At 41.4% G+C, this 20,068-nt stretch overlaps 1 protein-coding gene across 6 annotated transcripts in view; it reads left to right on the top strand.

Moving 5' to 3' along the window:
- Positions 1-20,068, top strand: part of LOC140713914 (protein PALS2-like) — a 186,295-nt gene that overhangs the window by 139,441 nt on the left and 26,786 nt on the right. For all 6 annotated transcript variants that reach the window (XM_073024591.1, XM_073024586.1, XM_073024585.1 and 3 more), the window contains 2 exons: positions 8,650-8,802; positions 14,559-14,786. In XM_073024591.1, the coding sequence (XP_072880692.1) occupies positions 8,650-8,802; positions 14,559-14,786 (381 nt within the window). The remainder of the gene's footprint in view (positions 1-8,649; positions 8,803-14,558; positions 14,787-20,068) is intronic.

Raw genomic sequence — 20,068 nt, 5'->3', positions numbered from 1 at the left:
CAAGAAGGATGTGGAAGCTTTGTACAGAGTGCCGAAGAGGTTTAATGAGAACTTACCATGGTGAGCGAGAATTAGCAATAAGGAGAAGTTGCACAAACCTGGATTGTTTTTTAAGCACTGGGCACTGAGGGGCTAACTGATAGATGTTTATGAAGCTGAGAGACAGGACAGTCTTTTTCCAGGATGGAAATGTCAGATATTGCTTTAAAGGGAGAGGGAGAAGTTTAAACTATAAATGTAAGGAAGTTTTTTTTTAAACAGAATGGTAGACCCTTGCAATATGCAGTCAGGGGGACTGGTGGGAGCTGATACAATAGTGACATTTCAGAAGCATTTTTACTGGCAAGGAATGGAGGCATATAGATCATGTGTGCGCAGATATAGTTAGTTTAATTTGGCAACATTGTTGGCATAGTTATTGTGGACTTAAATGGCATCTTCCTGTGGTGTATGGTTTTGTGTTCGAATTAGTAACTCAGATGCACTCAGCTTGGTATTTAGACGTTGATTGGGATACGTATTGAAAACATATCTCACATTTCATTGATTTACAAGAAATTCAAAATATAAAGTAAATCTATGATTAAAGTACATATGTTACCATATCCTACCCTGAGATTCATTTTGTTGCAGGAATTCACAGTAGAACAAAGAATTACAATAGAATCAATGAAAAACTATGCTTAATAGACTGACAAACAAGCAATGTGCAAAATAAGACAAACTATGAACGTGCAAAAAAAAGGAAATAATAAATAATGCTGAGTGTACGTTGGGAGCACATGTAAATTTCTGATTCCTATATTTGACAGGCAATAATCCAAGCTGGAAGCATAATTTTGGTACACCCTTTAATTAAAGTCTTCAATATGCACTGTTCCAATCCTAAAATAAGAAATGTATAAACTTTCCTTGTCATTAAGTGCAATTTATTAAACTAGCTTGTATTCCTTTTTATATGCAAAGAATAGACTTTTCCTTAGGCACTTTGACACATTAATGGCTCTGCTGGTATCTGTTTTATTTAAATTAGTGACACTAGAAAATGCTGGAATGCTTAATATTTTAATCTTTCAGGTCAATAGCGCTTCATGAAAACTTGGAAAGAGGAAAAGCAGTTGCAGGATGATGAGGCAAAAGATGAGATCCGTGTTGGTGTGATAGATTTAAAAGTTCCATGTACTTTTCTATGAAAGAGCAATATTAAATAACCTTAGCACTTGGGGTTTGTGTGATGTGTATCATCTGTGTATTCACTTTTAATTTGATTTCCCCTGGACCTTGTGGCTTAAATGAGGTGTAACACTTAGATGTACCTCAGGTATATTCATGGATTAGGCTTGTAGCCACTTGGGATTGTGAGAGTGGATAGGAAGATGGACTTGAGGTAAAGGATCAACCATGGTAATGAATGCACAGCCAAGTAGTGTACATCTGATATTTTTCTCTATATTCCTATTAACAGCGAGAAGTAGCAAGAGGAATATATTTTTCTTGATTACTTGTCAATGTGGTAGCAATGGAGCATGAAATTCATAACTGCAGCACCACAATCCCTTCTCCCCAACCCTCACTGCCCAAACTGTTGCCTTCATTCTCTCTGACCTTTGTGGACCCATACACCCTTTGTCCCACTTTTGGCAGCTCTGCGTACCAGGTCACATCTATTCTGAACCTCTTTGTCCTTTTCTGTCTTTCCAGCTCTATGACCAATTTTTTTTATCCCTATTCCTAATATTTCCTCTTTTGTCTCTGCATGTATTTTTGTCTGATTTGTCAAACGTTGCTACCATTACATTTGCAGAGTAGGCCATCTAGCCCAACAGGTCTGTGCTAGTATTTGTATTCCATGCCAGTCTCTTTAACTGGGTCTTTTGTTTCCATTCTCCCTTGTATTTTTATCTTGTTCAAGTTCAATTTCAGTTTATTGTTTTTCAAATGCATACTGTCAAATAAAACAATCACTGGACCAAAATGCACTACACAGTACATATAACTCACACACATAACATGTAAAGTAATATTACCACTAGTAAATTAACAAATAACGTACATTTATGGCCCTAGTTAAAAAGTAAGCAGTTATAACACTGCTCAGTGCTTTATACATGGTAGCAGCCACTAAAATTCTGTTCTTTGAATAGGAATTAATGTGGAAAGAAGCCTTCTATCTCAATTGGTTGTAGAAATACTCATTACACTATTGCAAAAAAGTAGAGGGAAGTGATCCTTCATGTTCTGGCCAATATTTATATCCTCCTGTCAACAGTTCATAAGTGAATTTTGGCACTTAAAGTTTTGCTGAAGCTGTTTTGCTGTGTGCACACTGGCTGCTGTTGAATATAGTGTTGATGTACAGAAGGATCTAAGAGTCCAAATCCATAGCTCCTTGAAAGTGCCTCACAGGTTGATAGGATGGAATAGAAGGAATATGGCATGCTTGCTGTTAATTGAGTTCAAGAGTTGGGAAGTTGTATTTCAGCTGTGTAAAACTCTACTTAGGCTGCATTTGGAGTATTGCATTCAGTTCTCATCTTCCCTTTGTAGGAAGGATGTCAAAGCTTTGGCGAGGATGCAGAAGTGGTTTGCCAGGATGCTGCCTGTATTAGAGGACATGTGCTATAAAGGGAGGCTAGATTAATTACGGTTATTTCCTCTGTCATAGCGGAGGCTGAGGGAAGGTCTGTAAACTTTTACAATCTTAAAGGTTTATAAGATTGAGGCATGGATTGAGTATACAACCAGTATCTTTTTTCATAGAAACATAGAAAACTTACAGCACAATACAGGCCCTTTGGCCCACAGCTGTGCCAAACATGTCCTAACCTTGGAAATTACCTAGGGTTACCCATAGCCCTCTATTTTTCTGACCTCTAGGTACCTGTCCAGGAGCCTCTTAAAAGTCCCTATCGTACTCACCACTCACTACGTAAAAAAAACTTAACTCTGACATCTCCTATGTATCTGCGTCTAAGCACCTTAAAACTGTGCCCTCTCGTGTTAGCCTCTGACTATTCACAAACTAATTAACTGGTAAACGTCCATGACACAGCAATGGACCTTGTGGGACGCTACTTAACTAGCTTTCAGTCTGAGCAGTCATATTTTAACCCCCTGATTTTGCAAACACGAGGAAATCTGCAGATGCTGGAAGTTCAAACAACCTTCACCTTCACCTGTGTGCCCAGACAGTCCTTCCAGGTGAGGTGACACTTCACCTGTGAGTTGGCTGGTGTGGTATACTGTGTCCGGTGCTCCCGGTGTGGCCTTTTATATATTGGTGAGACCCGACACAGACTGGGAGATCGTTTCGCTGAACACCTACGCTCGGTCCGCCAGAGAAAGCAGGATCTCCCAGTGGCCACACATTTTAATTCCACGTCCTATTCCCATTCTGATATGTCTATCCATGGCCTCCTCTACTGTCAAAATGAATCCAAACTCAGGTTGGAGGAACAACACCTTATATACCGGCTGGGTAGCCTCCAACCTGATGGCATGAACATTGACTTCTCTAACTTCCGTTAATGCCCCTCCTCCCCTTCTTACCCCATCCCTGACATATTTAGTTGTTTGCCTGTTCTCCATCTCCCTCTGGTGCTTCCCCCCCTCCCTCTTTCTTTCTCCTGAGGCCTCCCGTCCCATGATCCTTTCCCTTCTCCAGCTCTGTATCACTTTCGCCAATCACCTTTCCAGCTCTTAGCTTCATCCCATCCCCTCCGGTCTTCTCCTATCATTTCGCATTTTCCCCTCACCCTACTACTTTCAAATCTCTTACTATCTTTCCTTTCAGTTAGTCCTGATGAAGGGTTTCGGCCCGAAACGTCAACAGTGCTTCTCCTTATAGATGCTGCCTGGCCAGCTGTGTTCCACCAGCATTTTGTGTCTATTGCTTAGCCCCTGATTTTGCTCTCTTTTACAACTATCTTGCTATCCAATCTATTATTTGTTATCTGTCTCCATGTTTTTTGACTGCAGTTACAAGCCTAACATGTAGTTGATCAACAGCTTTTTCCAAATCAAATGTCTGGGTGTTTATTCTCTTTGAAGAACCTAAGGTTAGTTTCTACATTACAGTTGTTTGAAGAACAGACAATTGCTGTGTTGGAAAAATGAACATACTTATGTGAAGTTATTTTTGGCTTATTTCAGCACGTTTGAAGGCAGTGGTGATCTTATAATGGGATCTTTGTTCCTGTCTGTTATCCATAACCTTAAATCATGGCCCCTCTGGAAAATGCCCAACACTTCAGCTGTAAAGCATTTACAGTATACAGGATACTGTTTTAAAACTCAGATGACTTCAAAGTCCGTTGGTGGCTTTGGGTGACTGGCCAGCTCACTCCATCCAGTTTTCGATTTCCTCCATGCATAAGGTAGTTGTCCTATCTCAAATTATCTTCATCCCCACATTCCTGGATCAGGACTAACTTTAGTTAGGTTGATGATCCAGTTGTGCCCATCTTCAAAGTCGACCATCCATACATGGCAAAGATTGGTCCTGTGTTATATATTAAGAACATAGGTAAGTACAGCACAATACAGGCCTTTCAGTCCACAATCTTATGCCAGTGTTTTAACCTACTCCAAGATCAATCAAACCCTTCCCTCCCACATAGCCCTTTGTTTTTCTATCACCCATGTGCCCATCTAAATGTCCCTAATGTATCTGCCTCTACCATCACCCCGGCAGGATGCGCACCCACCACTTCTGAAATTACACCCCCCCCCCCCCCATCACCTTAAAATTATGCCGTTTTTGTATTTCCCACTCGGGATTAATAATGTATTTATTATTATTTTTATTACTATTATTATTATTATTATTAGCCATTTCAGACCTAGGAAAAAGTCACTGGCTGTCCACTCTATCTGTGTTTCTTATCATCTTGTAAACCTCTATCAAGTTACTGCTCATCTTTCTTTGCTTCAAAGCAAAAAGCCCTAGCTTGTTCTGTCTATCCTCAAAAAGTATGCTCACTAATCCAGCAGGATCCCAGTAAATCTCTTCTTCAGTCTCTCTAAAGCTTCCACATCCTTCCTGTACTTCCTGGCCAGTAGTGAACACAATATTCCAAGAGTGATTTAACCAGGCTGCAGCATTACCTCAAGCTCTTGAATTCAATCCCCCAACTAAGTCTGTTGGCGTATGGTCCAATTGTCATGAGGGGCAAGCAGGTGATGGGACTTACTTAACAGCCAACAGGCTGAGTATCCAATCATTAGGGTTGCAAAATCAGAAAGGATAGCAAATACGGTACTCAAGGTATTGTATCTAAATGTTCTTCTTTCAGTTAGTCCTGACGAAGGGTCTCAGCCCGAAATGTCAACTGTACTTCTTCTTCTAGATGCTGCCTGCCCTGCTGCGTTCCACTAGCATTTTGTGTGTTGCTTGGATTTCCAGCATCTGCAGGTTTCCTCTTGTTTGCGTATCTAAATGTGCGTACTATAAGAAATAATGTGGATGATCTTGTTGCAATATTACAGATTGCCAGGTATGATGTTTTGGCCATCACTGAATAGTGGATGAAGGATGGTTGTAGTTGGGAGCTGAATGTCCAAGATTACACATTATATTGGAGGGATAGGAAGGTAGGCAGAGGGGATAGTGTGGCTCTACTGGTAAAGAATGGCATCAAATCAGTAGAAAGATGTGCCATAGGATTGGAAGATGTTGAATCCTTGTGGGGTGAGTTAAGAAACTGCAAAGGTAAAAGAATGTTGATGGCAATTATATGCAGGCCTCCCAACAGTGGCTGGGAGGTGGACCACAGGTTACAATAGGAAATAGAAAAGGTGAGGCAAAAGGGCAAAGTTATGTAGTCATGGGAAATTTTAAAATGTAGGTCAATTGAGAAAATCAGGTTGGTAATAGATCTCGAGAGTGAATTTGTTGAATACCTAAGAGATAGCTATTGAGAGCAGTTTGTCGTTGAGCATTTACATTAGGTATTATGTAATGAATTGGAGGTGATTAGGGAGCTTAAGGTAGAAGAACCCTTGGGAACCAGTGATCACAATATGATTGAGTTCAACTTGAAATTTGATAGGGAGAAAGTAAAATCTGATGTAGCAGTATTTCAGTGGTATGAGAGAGGAGCTGGCCAAAGTAAATTGGAAGGAGCTGCTGGCAGGTATGTCAGCAAAGCAGCAATGGCATGCATTTCTGGGAAAAAATGAGGAAGGTGCAGGACATGGTGTATTCCAAAAATGAAGAAATACTCAAATGGTAAAATAGAACTGTGGCTGACAAGGGAAATCAAAGCTATTGTAAAAGCAAAGAAAGGGCATACAATAAAGCAAAAATTAGTGGGAAGATAGAGGATTGGGAAGTTATTAAAACTTACAGTGAGCAACTAAGAAAATCATTAGAAGAGAAAAGATGAAATATGAAAGCAAGCTAGCAAATAATATCAAAGTGGATAGTAAAAGTGTTTTCAAGTACCGGTATGTTAAAAATAAAAGAGAAATGAGGGTGGATATAGGACCGCTAGAAAATGAGGCAGGAGAAATAATAACAAGGGACAAGGAGATGGCTGATGAACTAAAGTATTTTGTGTCAGTTTTCACTGTGGAAAACAGTAGGAATATGCCTGATGTTGTAGTGGGTGAAAGAAGAGAAGTGGGTGCAGTTGATGTTACAAGAGAGAAGGTGTTCAAATAAAGGTACATAAATCACACAGACCAGAGCAACTGCACCTAAGGGTTCTGAAAGACGTAGCGTTAGAGATTGTGGTGGCATTAGAAATAATCTTACAAAAATCATTGGACTCCGGCATGGTGCCAGAGGACTGGAAAATTGCAAATGTTACTCTACTGTTTAATAAGGGAGGAAGGCAGCAGAAAGGAAATTATAGACCAGTTAGCGTGATCTCAGTGGTTGGGAAGATGTTAGAGTCAATTGTTAACGATGTGGTGATGGAGTACTTGATGACACAGGACAAGATAGTACAAAGTCAGCATGGTTTCCTTCAGGGAAAATCCTGCCTGATGAACCTGATGGAATTCTTTGAGGAGATTACAAGTAGGATAGATGAAGGGGATGCAGTGGATGTTGTATATTTGGACTTTGACGAGGTGTCACACATAAGGCTGCTTACCAAGTTGAGGGCCCATGGTATTACAGGAAAGTTACTAATATGGTTAGAGCATTGGCTGAATGGTAGGAGGCAGCGAGTGGGAACAAAAGGTTCCTTTTCTGGGTGGTTGCCAGTGACTGCTGATGTTCTGCAGGGGTTGGTGTTGGGTCCACTTTTTTATACTGTATAAAAATGATTTAGATGATGGAATAGATGGCTTTGTTGCCAAGTTTGCAGATGATATGAAGATTGGTGGAGGGGCAGGTAGTGTTGAGGAAACAGGTGGGATGCAGAAGGACTTAGACAGATTAGGAGAATGGGCAAGAAAGTGGCAAGTGAAATACAATGTTGGAAAATGCATGGTCATGCACTTTGGTAGTAGAAATAAATGTGCGGACTATTTTCTAAATGGTGAAAATGCAGGAATCTGAGGTGCTGAGGGTTTTGGGAGTCCTTGTGCAGAGCACCCTGAAGGTTAATTTGCAGGTTGAGTGGGTGATGAGGAAGGCAAATGCCATGGTAGCATTCATTTCAAGAGGTCTAGAACATGAGCAAGGATGTGATGCTGAGGCTTCATAAGGCACTGGTAAGGTTTCACCTTGTGTATTGTGAACAGTTTTGGGCCCCTCATCTTAGAAAAGTTGTGCTGGCATTGGAGAAGGTCCAGAGGAGGTTTACAAGGATGATTCCAGGAATAAAAGGGTTATTATATGATGATGCCTCTGGGTCTGTACTCACTGGAATTTGGAAGGATGAGGGGGATCTCATTGAAACCTTTCAAATGTTGAAAGGCCTTGACAGAGTAGATGTGGAAAGGACGTTTCCCATGGTGGGAGAATCTAGGGCAAAAGGGCACAGCCTCAAGGTAGAGGGGCACCCTTTCAAAACAGATGTGGAGAAATTCCTTTCGCCAAAGGGTGGTGAATTTGTGAAATCTGTTGTCACATGCAGCTGTGGAAGCCAGGTATATTTAAGGCAGAGACTTATAGGTTCTTGATTGGACATGGCATCAAAAGTTATGGGGAGAAGGTAGCGAAATGGGGTTGAGGAGAAGATTTAACAAAAAAGATCAGCCATGATTGAATAGCAGAGCAGACTCGATGGGCCAGATGGCCTAATTCTGCTCCTATGTCTTATGGTGTAATGGAGGCCAATACGCCATACGTCTTCTATCTTGAATCATCCTCACCCCACATTTGAGTCATGACTAACTTTAATTAGGATGATGTTCTGTTTGTGCCCAGATTCAAAGTCATCCATGGGTCCTTTGCTGAACATTAAGGAAATGTTCTATGATAACCAGTTCTTCTTCGAAAAGTGAACAAGTTCAGGGTGTGGTACACTGAGGTTTGAAGCGGCATGATGAAGGTGATTGGTGGGAGAAGAAATTATATATTTAGTACAGCATCCTGATGCCCAATACGTACATGAAAATTCCTTATTGAATAATTGATGCAGTGTTGTTCAGCAAAGGTGGGAATGATCACAGAATAATGTTGAAAGTTTATTGTGAAATGCGTGAATGTTTTAGAAATTTTGTTACATTAATGGTTTTTGTAAATGTTTTCAGTCACTTTTGGAAGCCCATGATTTAGTTGCATCAAAGTGCTATGAAACACCACCCTCAAGCCCCAGTCTCCTAAACGATTCCTTGTGTAACCAGACGGCATCAGGGGATGCAGTTCGTATGATTGGAATTCAGAAGAAAGCCGGTGAGCCTTTGGTAAGTCTCTTTGGGGGAGAAATTGAAATGTGATAGTGGACTATTTTCTTCTTTATATATTTAGAATTTAGTATCTGTGAAACTGAAGTTTCAAAGGACATTTATTATCAAACTATGTATGCAGTGTACAACCCTGAGATTCATCTTCCTATAGACAGCCATGGAACAAAGAAAAATCTGGGTCCTGTTCAAAGAAAAATATCACCTCCCCCCACCAAATGTGCAAGAAAAAAAAAACCAAATTGCACAAATGGCAAAATAGGTTTTAAAAAAAAGCGAAGACCACAGAATGTAAAACACAAAATCAATAGTCCAGGCATATTCAGTTCAGTTTTGCGTTGTGTCATTTGTTATCTGCAGGTTGCCTGATCAAAGCCTCCCAAAACAGCAACAAGTAAAGGAGCGACCAGAAACACATCATAATATGTACTACAGAATACACTCTTCAAACCAAGTTGATTAAACCATGTCCAACATCCAGGATTCCAGCACAATCGTCTGTCAGCATAGAACATGAGGGAGAGAGAAACCATTTGAATGCAGGTCTTCCTCTGCAGAGAGCAGGAGGGAGAGAGACACTGTCACATGCAGACACCTTCTGGCAGCAGTGAGCGAGAGGCTAAAAGACAGTGCTGAACACCTGCTCACCTTCCACTCTCACCTCGATGATTTCAATTTTTCACAGTGCTTTAATTGGTGTGAAACAGAGTCAATTGTGGGCTTGAGCCCCACCTCCAGGTTTCTTGGCTCCAGGCTGCACACTTCGCTTAAAACCAACCTCATCAAATCCCCTCGTAGACAGCAAAGTGCCAGATCGCTCAATTGGTCCAAAAGCCCACCACCAAAATGTAGGTCACAGGCTCTAACTTCAGCAGAACCACGTCTGAAAGAAAAATAAGATGAAAGAATGCAAGTCCAGTCCTGCCGGAGGGTCCCAAAACGTCGACTGTACTTTTTTCCGTAGATGCTGCCTGGCCTGCTGAGTTCCTCCGGCATTTTGTGTGCATCGCTTGGATTTCCAGCATTTGCAGATTGTTTCTTCTTTGTAAAAGTGAAAGTAATTTCTTGAACGGTCTGAAGGATATTGCCCTTGGTCGCATTGTTTGCTTGGTTGCATCTTCCGGAATTACAGTGCTTCATTAACTAGGCACAAAGGAATGCAGATGTTGGAATACAGCAACACACCATCTGCTGGAGGAACTCGGTGGGTCAGGCAACATGTGGTTGAGACTTAACATGAAAAGCATAGATAGCCAGTAGAAATTGGTTAGGGGAAGTGTGAGTCAGGAGCTGCCAAGCAATGGATGGATCCAGGTGAGGAAGGATTGCTGGGCAGATGGAGCCAAGTGGGAGTGGAGATATTAAAGTAAGTACACCATACACAATCTCGCGATTCATCTTCTTACAGGCACCCACAAAACAAAGAAACACAACAACATTCTCTCTCTCTCTCTCTCTCTCTCTCTCTCTCTCTCACTCTCTCTCTCTCTCTCTCTCTCTCTCTCTCTCTCTCACTCTCTCTCTCTCTCTCTCTCTCTCTCTCTCTCTCTCTCTCTCTCACTCTCTCACTCTCTCTCCCCCCCCCCCCCCACCCACAGGCCACACACATCCAATGTGCAAAAGAGGACAAATTGCACAAATAGTTAAAAACAAAAGTTTACAAATTATGCACGGAACATGAAGTACAGTGTCCCTGAAGAAGTCTCCAAATGTGAGTCCACAGGTGCAGGACCGGTTCAGAGCTGAGGCAAGTGAAGCCTGTCCAGGAGCCCAGTAGTCACAGGGCAACATCTGCTTCCAAACCTGGTGGCGTGGGATCCAAGACTTCTGTACCTCCCAGCCGACAGGAGTAGCAAGAAGAGAATGGGGCTGGCCAAATGCAACCAGACAGTACTGACTATCTGTTCTTTTCCTCTCAGCAGCAATGATTTTAATCTTGCTCAACACTTTAAACAGCGTGGAATAATGGAGTCAAAATGGGTTCATCTTCCACTATAAGGCCTCAACGTGGCATCCATCCCCAGCAATAGCTGGCCTGGCTGTAGATACACTCTCGGAAGTCTATATAACCATATAACAATTACAGCATGGAAACAGGCCATCTTGGCCTTTCTAGTCCATGTCGAATGCTTATTCTCACCTAGTCCCACCAACCTGCACTCAGCCCATAACCCTCCATTCCTTTCCTGTCCATATACCTATCCAATTTTACTTTAAATGACAATATCGAACCTGCCTCTATCACTTCTACTGGAAGCTTGTTCCACACAGCTACCACTCTCTGTAAAGAAATTCCTCCTCGTGTTACCCCTAAACTTTTGCCCCCCTAACTCTCAACTCATGTCCTCTTGTTTGAATCTCCCCTACTCTCAATGGAAAAAGCCTATCAACGTCAACTCTATCTATCCCCCTCATAATTTTAAATACCTCTATCGAGTCCCCCCTCAACCTTCTACGCTCCAAAGAATAAAGACCTAACTTGTTCAGCCTTTCCGTGTAACTTAGCTGCTGAAATGCAGGTAACATTCTAGTAAATCTTCTCTGTACTCTCTCTATTTTGTTGACATCTTTCCTATAATTCGGTGACCAGAACTGTACACAATACTTCACCAAATCTGCCAGGGAATTGCAAAAGCGCCAATTGGTTCGAAACTATATCCCATAAAGGGAAATTACAGGCTGCAGACTGCAACGATCATAATTTAGAAGTATATCTACTCGAGTATCTAGCAGTTTTATGAGCTGCTGGCAAAACAGCACTGTTGGTTGCCAGTGAGGAGGTACAGGAGCCTGAAGACATACACTCAACAGTTTACAAACAGCTTCTTCCCCTCTGCCATCAGATTTCTGAATGGACAATGAACCCGTGTACATTACCCCACTATTTTTTTATTTGCTCTCTTTTTGTACTATTTATTTAATTTTTTAAAAATACATTTCTTGTTATAATATAGTTTCTTTTATGATTATATATTGCAATGTACTGCTGCTGTCAAACAACTTTCACGAAGTATTCCAGTGATATTAAACGTGATTCTGATTCTGATTAATCGGTTGGATTAGGACATTACTAGCAAAGACTACAGAGTTATATAAAATATTTGAAGGGTTTCATTATTCAGTTTTTTTCTCTATCCAATCTAGCTCCACTGATATCAGATATCCTCTGACACCTTTGTGTGTGAAATGAAGGAATTGGCTGCAATAGCCTGATGCAATTTGTTGGATAATTAGAAATTGTTGCAGTATTTCTCCTTCTCTGGTTGTGATCAGTGAAATCACCTGAGAATCACGTGGAGCCAGCTTGCTCTGATTTCTGATGGAATACTATTCAGAAGGGTGGAGGCAGTTTGAAAGGATCATTTTGGGTCCACATACATTCTTTGGAATGTAAACATTCTGACACATTTTACAATAAAAATGACAACAATTTGATGAAGAAATTTATTTTTAGAATTTGTGTAAGGGGAAGAAATCACACTGACCCTCTTCTAATTATTTGTTTAATAAAATCAGTAAAGAAGTTAAAGTTTATTGTTATTTCAAATGTATATACGTATACCACCAAAGGAAACAATATTAACAAATAAAAAGATGCATTTATGACAAAAGTTTTAAAAGTAAACAGTATAACACTACTGGCATTTCATATGTGATGAGACTTGGTTGGTGGCAGGGAGTTCAGCAGTCTCAAATCCTGGGAGAAGAAATTTTCCCATCCTAACAGTCCTTGTCTTAATGCTACGTTACCTTCTGCCTGATTGAGATTGTTGAACAGATGGGAGGGATCATTGATAATGTTGAAGGTCCAGCGTATGCAGTGCTCCTGATAAATATCTTGAATGGATGGAAGAGGTACCCTGATGACCCTCTTAGCAGTCCTTGCAATCCATTGTAGGAACTTGTGGTCAGATGCCTGATAATTACCATACCAGATGGTGATGCAGCTGGTCAGGACATTCTTGTTAGTACTACTGTTAAAATTGGACGGAATGCGGGGAGGGGTGTGGAGAATCTAATTCCAATGTTAGTTCATTGAAAAGAAAAGGTTTTTTTTGTTGATTAGGATTCTTTTTTGATTGATTCTGTAGTGATCAACTTTAAACATTATAATCTTAATGGGCATTCTTACATGACTGAACAGTACTTAGGGTCTCTACAGTTTTATACAATTTTCTTCCACCCTGATGTGGCCAGCAGAAAAATACTGTGCATTCTACTTTAGAGTTTACCTCTTCTATTGTTCCGATTTAGTCATGATCATGTTCATGGATTGATATGAAAATACTTTAATTCCATGAGTAATTCTGTATAATTTTCATATTATTCTGAAAGAAAAAAATGTTTTATTGTTGCACTGCTTTTGTAGTGTGAGAAAGATGCTTTCTTATTTGCAGTGATAAATTTTGCAGCCAATTTTTGCCCAAACTTAATTTCCTTAAATGGATGCATTTGTGTTGATTTGGTTGTTGAGTTAAGCAACAACCAACAGAACCGCTCTACAGATGCCATAGCATCTGTCTTGCACCTGGCCTTGACACACCTAGAAAGCAAGAACACTGTCAGAATGCTATTTCTGGATTTCATTTTGGCATTCAACACTGTTGTTTTCACAGACCTTGGTGAACAAACTCCTACACCACTGTGCATCTGGGCATTGGACTTCCTAACCAACTGATCTCAGATGGTCAGGATGCACAACCACTCCTCCCTTCACATCATCCTGAACATGGATGTCCCTTAGGGTTGTGTGCTGAACCCACTGCTCACAGTAACTGCATGGTCCAACACCCGGGTGATCATGTTGTCATGCTCATTTATGGCATGACAGTCGTGGGTCTCAACAACAACGATAAGATGGCCTACAGAGAGGAGAGGCCTGGTGACAGGCAAATAATTTCTTCCTTATTGTCAACAAGAAAAATGAGATGGTTATTGACTTCAGGAGAACTCATAATTCACTTTACATCAGTGGTACTGCAAGCATTTTCAAACTCCTGGGAGTGCACATCTTCACAACCCCTCATGGTCCCAGCATATGTCTTACACAGTCAGAACCTCTGCTCTCTGAGGAGGCTGAAAAGAGTGAGGCTATGCACCTCTATACTCAACAGACACGTAGTAGAGAGCATCCTAACAACTACGTCACTACATGGTATGAAAACTTCACTAGGAACTGGAAAGCTCCTCAACAGGTAGTTAAAACTGTGCAATGCATCACTGGCACCAGCCTACCCATCATATATACAGAAAGGTGCTGGAAAAGGGCCTGTAACATCATGAAGGATCCTACCCACCCTGCTCATGGACTGTTTGTCTCACTCCTGTCAGGGAGGTGGCTACATAGCATCCATGCCAAGGCCACCAGAATCAAGAACAATTACTTTCTCCAAGTAGTAAAGCTGATCAACACCTCCACCTACTAAACCACTCCTTCAGACTTGCAACCACCACGGTCAGAGTCACCTTATGTACTGACACTCCTGTGCCTACCATCACTTTATGTACATGCAATCAATCTATGTATATAAGCTATTTTATGTATTTATATTTATTGTCTTTTTGTGTATTTTATTGTATATTTGTGTTCTTTGACTGCATTGGATCTACCATCATGACTAAATCTAAAGAATAGAAGGGCTAAACTCTAAAGTCAAAAACAATATTTGTTGTTCTTTACACTTGTGTACTGGAAATGACATTCAACAATCTTGAAAGGCATCTAATCAACTATGATTATTTTACTTGCTTTGTAGGGTGTTACCTTTAGGGTGGAGAACAGTGAGCTGGTAATTGCAAGGATTCTTCATGGTGGTATGATTGATCGGCAAGGTCTTCTGCATGTGGGGGATATCATTAAGGAAGTCAATGGCATTGAAGTTGGATCCGACCCAAAGGTACTGCAAGAAATGTTGAAGGATTGCAGCGGTGGAATTTCATTTAAGATTTTGCCCAGTTATAAAGAAACTCCTGTGCCCTTGCAGGTAAGAGATTTTACTGAACACTTTAAAATGAAATACCGCTTAGATTTTAAACACGAGATTCTGCTGTTTCTGGAAATCTAGAGAAACTCACATAAAATGCTGGAGAAACTCAGCAAGTAAGGCAGCATCTATAGCATTTTGGGCCAAGATCTTCCATCAGGATCTCTTGAAAGGCCTCTGCTTGAAACGTTGACTATAGATTTGTAAGGATTTATTATATTATTCTATAGCAATTAAATTCATTGGAGTTCATGTTCTATAGAAACATTTTTTTGGTTTTTCTCTTGAGCATTTTATTTTATGTTTGATCCTGGGATTTGTTTATGTTTTAACTTTTTTTTAGTCGTTCAGTATTTAATATTGCGTACTTGTACTGCTGGAGAAAATGGCATCAGCAAGGTTTGGGACTGGCTGCTGCTCTTCACCTTGTTCATTCAGACTGCCATTTATGTTTTCCCAATCCTTGGTCTTGTTTGTCCACTGGTTTAACTTGGAATGGTGAGAGTGGTGTCTGCAGAGACACCAAACCTTAAAGGAGCAGCTCCAATGTTTTTTTAATGCCATGGACCCCTACTATTAAGCAAGGGATCCGCGGGACCCCAGGTTGGGAACCCCTGCCTTAAGGGAATCATGCAGCATAAAAAACACTTTATATATTTTCTGGTAGCTAAATAATACATAATTACCGTAAGCAATAAATATACAGAACCTAAGATGAAGTGAGTCCAGTTCAATGGGAATAGTTCCATGTTGGGGTGAATGAAACAGAGTGAAGTTATGCCCTCTGATTCAAGAGCCTGATGATTGGGGGGCAATAAATGTTCCTGAAACTAGTGGTGTGAGTCCTAAGGGTCCTGTACCTCTTTCCTGATGGCAGTGGTGAGAAGAGATCATGGCATAGATAGTGAGAGGCCTTAGTAATAGATTCTGCTCTCTTGTGGCAGTGCTTCTTGTAGTGTGGAGGGCTTTTATTGTGATGGACTGGGCTGTAACCATTACTTTTTGTAGACTTTTCTATTTTTATGTATTGCTGTTTCCATAACAGGCTATGATACAACCAGTCAGGATCCACCATGCATCTATTTAAGCTTGTTAAAGTTTTAGAAGACATGTGAAATCATCACATCACTTTCATCCACTCTGCTTTCCTATCAGATTTCTCCTTCTACTTCAGCCCTTTCCCTTTTCCATTTATCACCTCCCAGCTTCTTATTTCATCCCCCCTCTCCCACCCATCTGGCTTCACCTATTGCCTTCTAGCTTGTCCTCCTTCCCTTCTCCCCTTCTTATTCTAGCATCTTCCCCCTTCCTTCCCAGCCCTAATGAGGGGTCTCAGCCCAAAGCGTTGACTGTTTATTCATTTCCATAGATGCTGCCTGATCTGCTGATTTCCACCAGCATTTTGTGGCTTTGCTCTGGATTTCCAATATCTGCAGAATCTCTTGCATTTAAGAGTTTACATATTGTTAACTATTGTTAACCCTCAACAATTCTTCCTTTGGCTCTTCACACTTTCTCTAGAATTGAAGGATTGCCATGGGCCACAGCTATGCCTGTCTCTTCGTTGGCTACGTGGAACAGTCTATGTTCCAAGATTTCCCTGGTAATGCTCCCCAACTCTTCCTCCACTACACTGATGACTGCTTTGGTGCTGCTTCATGTACCCATGCTGAGGTCATCAATTTAATCAACTTTGCCTCTAACTTCCACCCTGCCCTTAAATTCACTTGATCAATTTTTGACGCTTCCCTCCCCTTTCTTGATCTCTCTGTCTCTCTCTGGAGACAAACTGTCAACCAACATCTTTTTTTTGAACCTACTGATTCCTAAAGTTTTGATTATACCTCTTCACACCATATCTCCCCTTCCTCAGTTCTTTCACCCCGCCACATCTGTTCCCAGCTTTCCTTTCCAGGACACCAGAAATGTCCTCTTCCTTCAAAGAACAGTGTTCCCCTTCCTCCAGTATTGATGCTACCCTCACCCACATCTCCTCCATTTCCCAAACATCTGCACTCACCCCATCTTCCCGCCACCTTAATAATGATAGTGTTCCTCTTGTCTTTACCTATTACCCCATGAGCCTTCGCATCCAATACATCATTCTCTGCAACTTCAACTGCTTCCAAAGGGATCCTACCATTAAATACATTTATACACCCTCCCCCAGCTTTCTGCAGGAATTGTTCCTTCCATGATTCCCTTGTGCATTCGTCCTTTCTGCACTTATCTCCCTCCCAGCACTTATCCCTGTAAGCAGCTAATTTCTACACCTGCCCATTCACCTCCTTCCTCACCTTCATTTAGGGATTTAGGGCCCAAACTATCTTTCTAGGTAAGGCAACACTTCACCTGCAAATCTGCTGGTGTTATCTATTGTGTCCAGCACTCCCGATGCGGCTACCTCTACACTGGCAAGATCTGTCGTAAATTAGGGGACTGCCTCGTTGAGCACCTCCACTACATCCACCAAAGTGGAACTACCCATTGGCTAAGCATTTTAATTCCAAATCCCATACCCGTGCTGACAGGTCAGTCCAGGGTCTCCTTTTGTGCCAAGATGAGGCCACCTTCTGGAGGAGCAACACCTGATATTCCTTCTAAGTAGCCTCCAACCTGATGGCATGAGTATTGATTTCTCCTTCCACTAAATAAAATCCCCTTCACCTCCCCTCTTCTTCTATTTCCCATTCTGGCCTTGTTCCTCTTCTCAGCTGCCTATCACCTGGGTCCCCTCTTTCTTCCCCTTCTCCCATGGTCCACTCTCCTCTCCAGCCCTTTATGTTTCCAACCTGCGTGTATCACCTTCCAGCTATCCTCCTTCTCCCACCCCCCCCCCCCCCCCCACCTTTTCATTCTGGCGTCTTCTTCCTTCCCAGTCCTGATGATTGGTCTTGATCTAAAATATCGACTGTTTATTCATTTCCAAAAATACTGCCTGACCTTCTAGGTTCCTCCAGCATTTTGTATGTGTTACTCTGCATTTCCAGCATCTGCAGAATTTCTAGTGTTGTATGATTTACATATTGTTAAGTCTATTGATGTGGATCCAGAACTCCATGAAACTTAGATTTCACTGGTAGCTGGAAGTGGTGTGTATTCAGTATTTTACCTGACTATTAATTTATTCCCAAGTATCACTCTGACCCTGCTTCAACATTTTGGTAGCACTTTTCATTGGTGTGCTCTAATTTTTATGAATCTACTATCATTTAATCTGTTTTAGTATTGTAATATTTAATCCTCAGATATTGAAATACTCACAGCTTATTTTTACCCTTTCCTTGTGACATTTCAATGCATATATTGGAGTATTAGAAGGCAGAGTTCTACAGAGCTCTGATTTGGTTTGGGTGGTGGTGTTGCTTATGTCATTTAGACAAAAGGGTGAGGGAATGATCTCAAAAAAGAGAGTCTAACCACCCTTAGCACTTAATGATATTATCAACACTGAGTGCCCCACCATTAACATCCTAGGGGTTACCATTGGCCAGGAAATAAATAAAACTAGCCACATGAATATGGTGGCTATTAGAGTAATTCCAAGGGTGGATATTCTGCAGCAAGCAGCTCCTTTGCTGCCCCCAAAATCTTTCCAAAGTGCTAGTTAAAAACATGATGCTCTCCATTTACCAGAACGAGTTGAGCTCCAGCTCATGTTGTCATGAACAAAGAACTTACTGACCAACCTGAACATTTGTTCCCTACAACACAAGCACACAGTAGGTATCATCGACAAAATGCATTAGTGTTACTTGTTCTGAAAACTTCACCCAGAGCTGTACCTCCTACCAAGGACAGCAGGTGTATGAGAGCCCCCCCATCTGCTGATTCCTTCCCAAATTTAGATTCAGATTTATTTATCACGTGTACATCAAAGCACATTAGCCCTGAGAACTGAGGTTGGATGAGACTAGAACTAGAGGTCATGGGTCAAGGGTAAAAGGTGAAATGTTTAAGAGGAACCTGAGGGGGGAACCTCTTCGCACAGAGGGTGGTGCGAGTGTGGAACAAGCTGCTAGTGCAAGTGGTAGATGCCAATTTGATTTCAACACTTAAGAGAAATTTTGATAAGTATATGAATGGGAGGGGTATGGAAGTCTGTGGTTTGGGTGAGGTTCAATGCGACTAGGCAGGTTAATGGTTCGGCATGGAGTAGGTGGACCGAAGTGCTTCATTTTTTGTGCTGTAGAGCTCTATGGCTCTATGACACTCTGGTGCAACCACACATTCTGGCACTAACCCACGTATTCTGCACCATCCTGACTTAGAATTCCATTGCCACTCTTTAATCATCATTGGATCTTAATCCTGGAACTCCCCACCCAATAGCACTGTTGGGGCACTGTCACTTAAGACCATAAGACATAGGAGCAGAATTAGAATCACTTGGCCGATTGAGTTTGCTCTGCCATTCAATCAAGGCTGATCCTTTTTTTTCCCCTCCTGAGCCCTATCCCCGGCCTTCTGCCCATAGCCTTTGATGCCATGTCCCATCAAAAACATATCAAGCTCTGCCTTCACAGCTGCCTGTGGTAATAAATTCCATAAATTCACCTCCCTCTAGCTAAAGAAGTTTCTCTGCATCTCTGTCTTAAATGAATGTCCCTCTATCCTGGGGCTGTGCCTTCTTGTCCTAGACTTCCCCCATCATGGAAGCATCCTTTACACATCTACTCTATCCAGGCCTTTCAACATTTGAAAGGTTGTAATGAGATTCCCCCCCCCCCCCCCCCATCACCTTTGTGCTCAATGACTCTGACATTACAGTGCAACAACACATTCCGTACTATCCTGACTTAGAATACCATCGACACTCCTTAATCATAATTGGATCACAATCCTTGTACTCCCCACCCAATAGCACTGTCGGAGCACTGTCACATTGGATTTTAACCCTGAAACTCCCCACCATTGGATCTTAACCATCACCAGAATTACCATAGCAGTTAAGGAAGGCAACTCACCACCACTTTCCCAAAAGCAATTGGGGAATGGGCAGTAAATACTGGCCTTGTCAGACACACAGAAATTCCATCAAATTAATTAAACAAAGATGTCTGTTTGTTTCCATTCTACCACTGCTTTTGTTCCCTGCATCTCTTCCTTCTCTGCAATATAAATCTGATTATCAAATTTTCATCTTGATGAACATCCATCAGTTCTGTTTCCAACTCCATTGATTCATACTACCAATTTCAATACTTCATTCAAGGATCCTGGAATACAGCTCATTTAGGCCAGATGCTTCCTAATTTTCAGAAATGCAAAACTTTACAACC

The sequence above is a fragment of the Hemitrygon akajei genome, chromosome 20, assembly GCF_048418815.1.
Source record: "Hemitrygon akajei chromosome 20, sHemAka1.3, whole genome shotgun sequence".
Lineage (NCBI taxonomy): Eukaryota > Metazoa > Chordata > Chondrichthyes > Myliobatiformes > Dasyatidae > Hemitrygon > Hemitrygon akajei.
The sequence above is the reverse complement of the archived record's forward strand: the minus strand, read 5'-3'. Positions and strand labels throughout refer to the sequence as shown.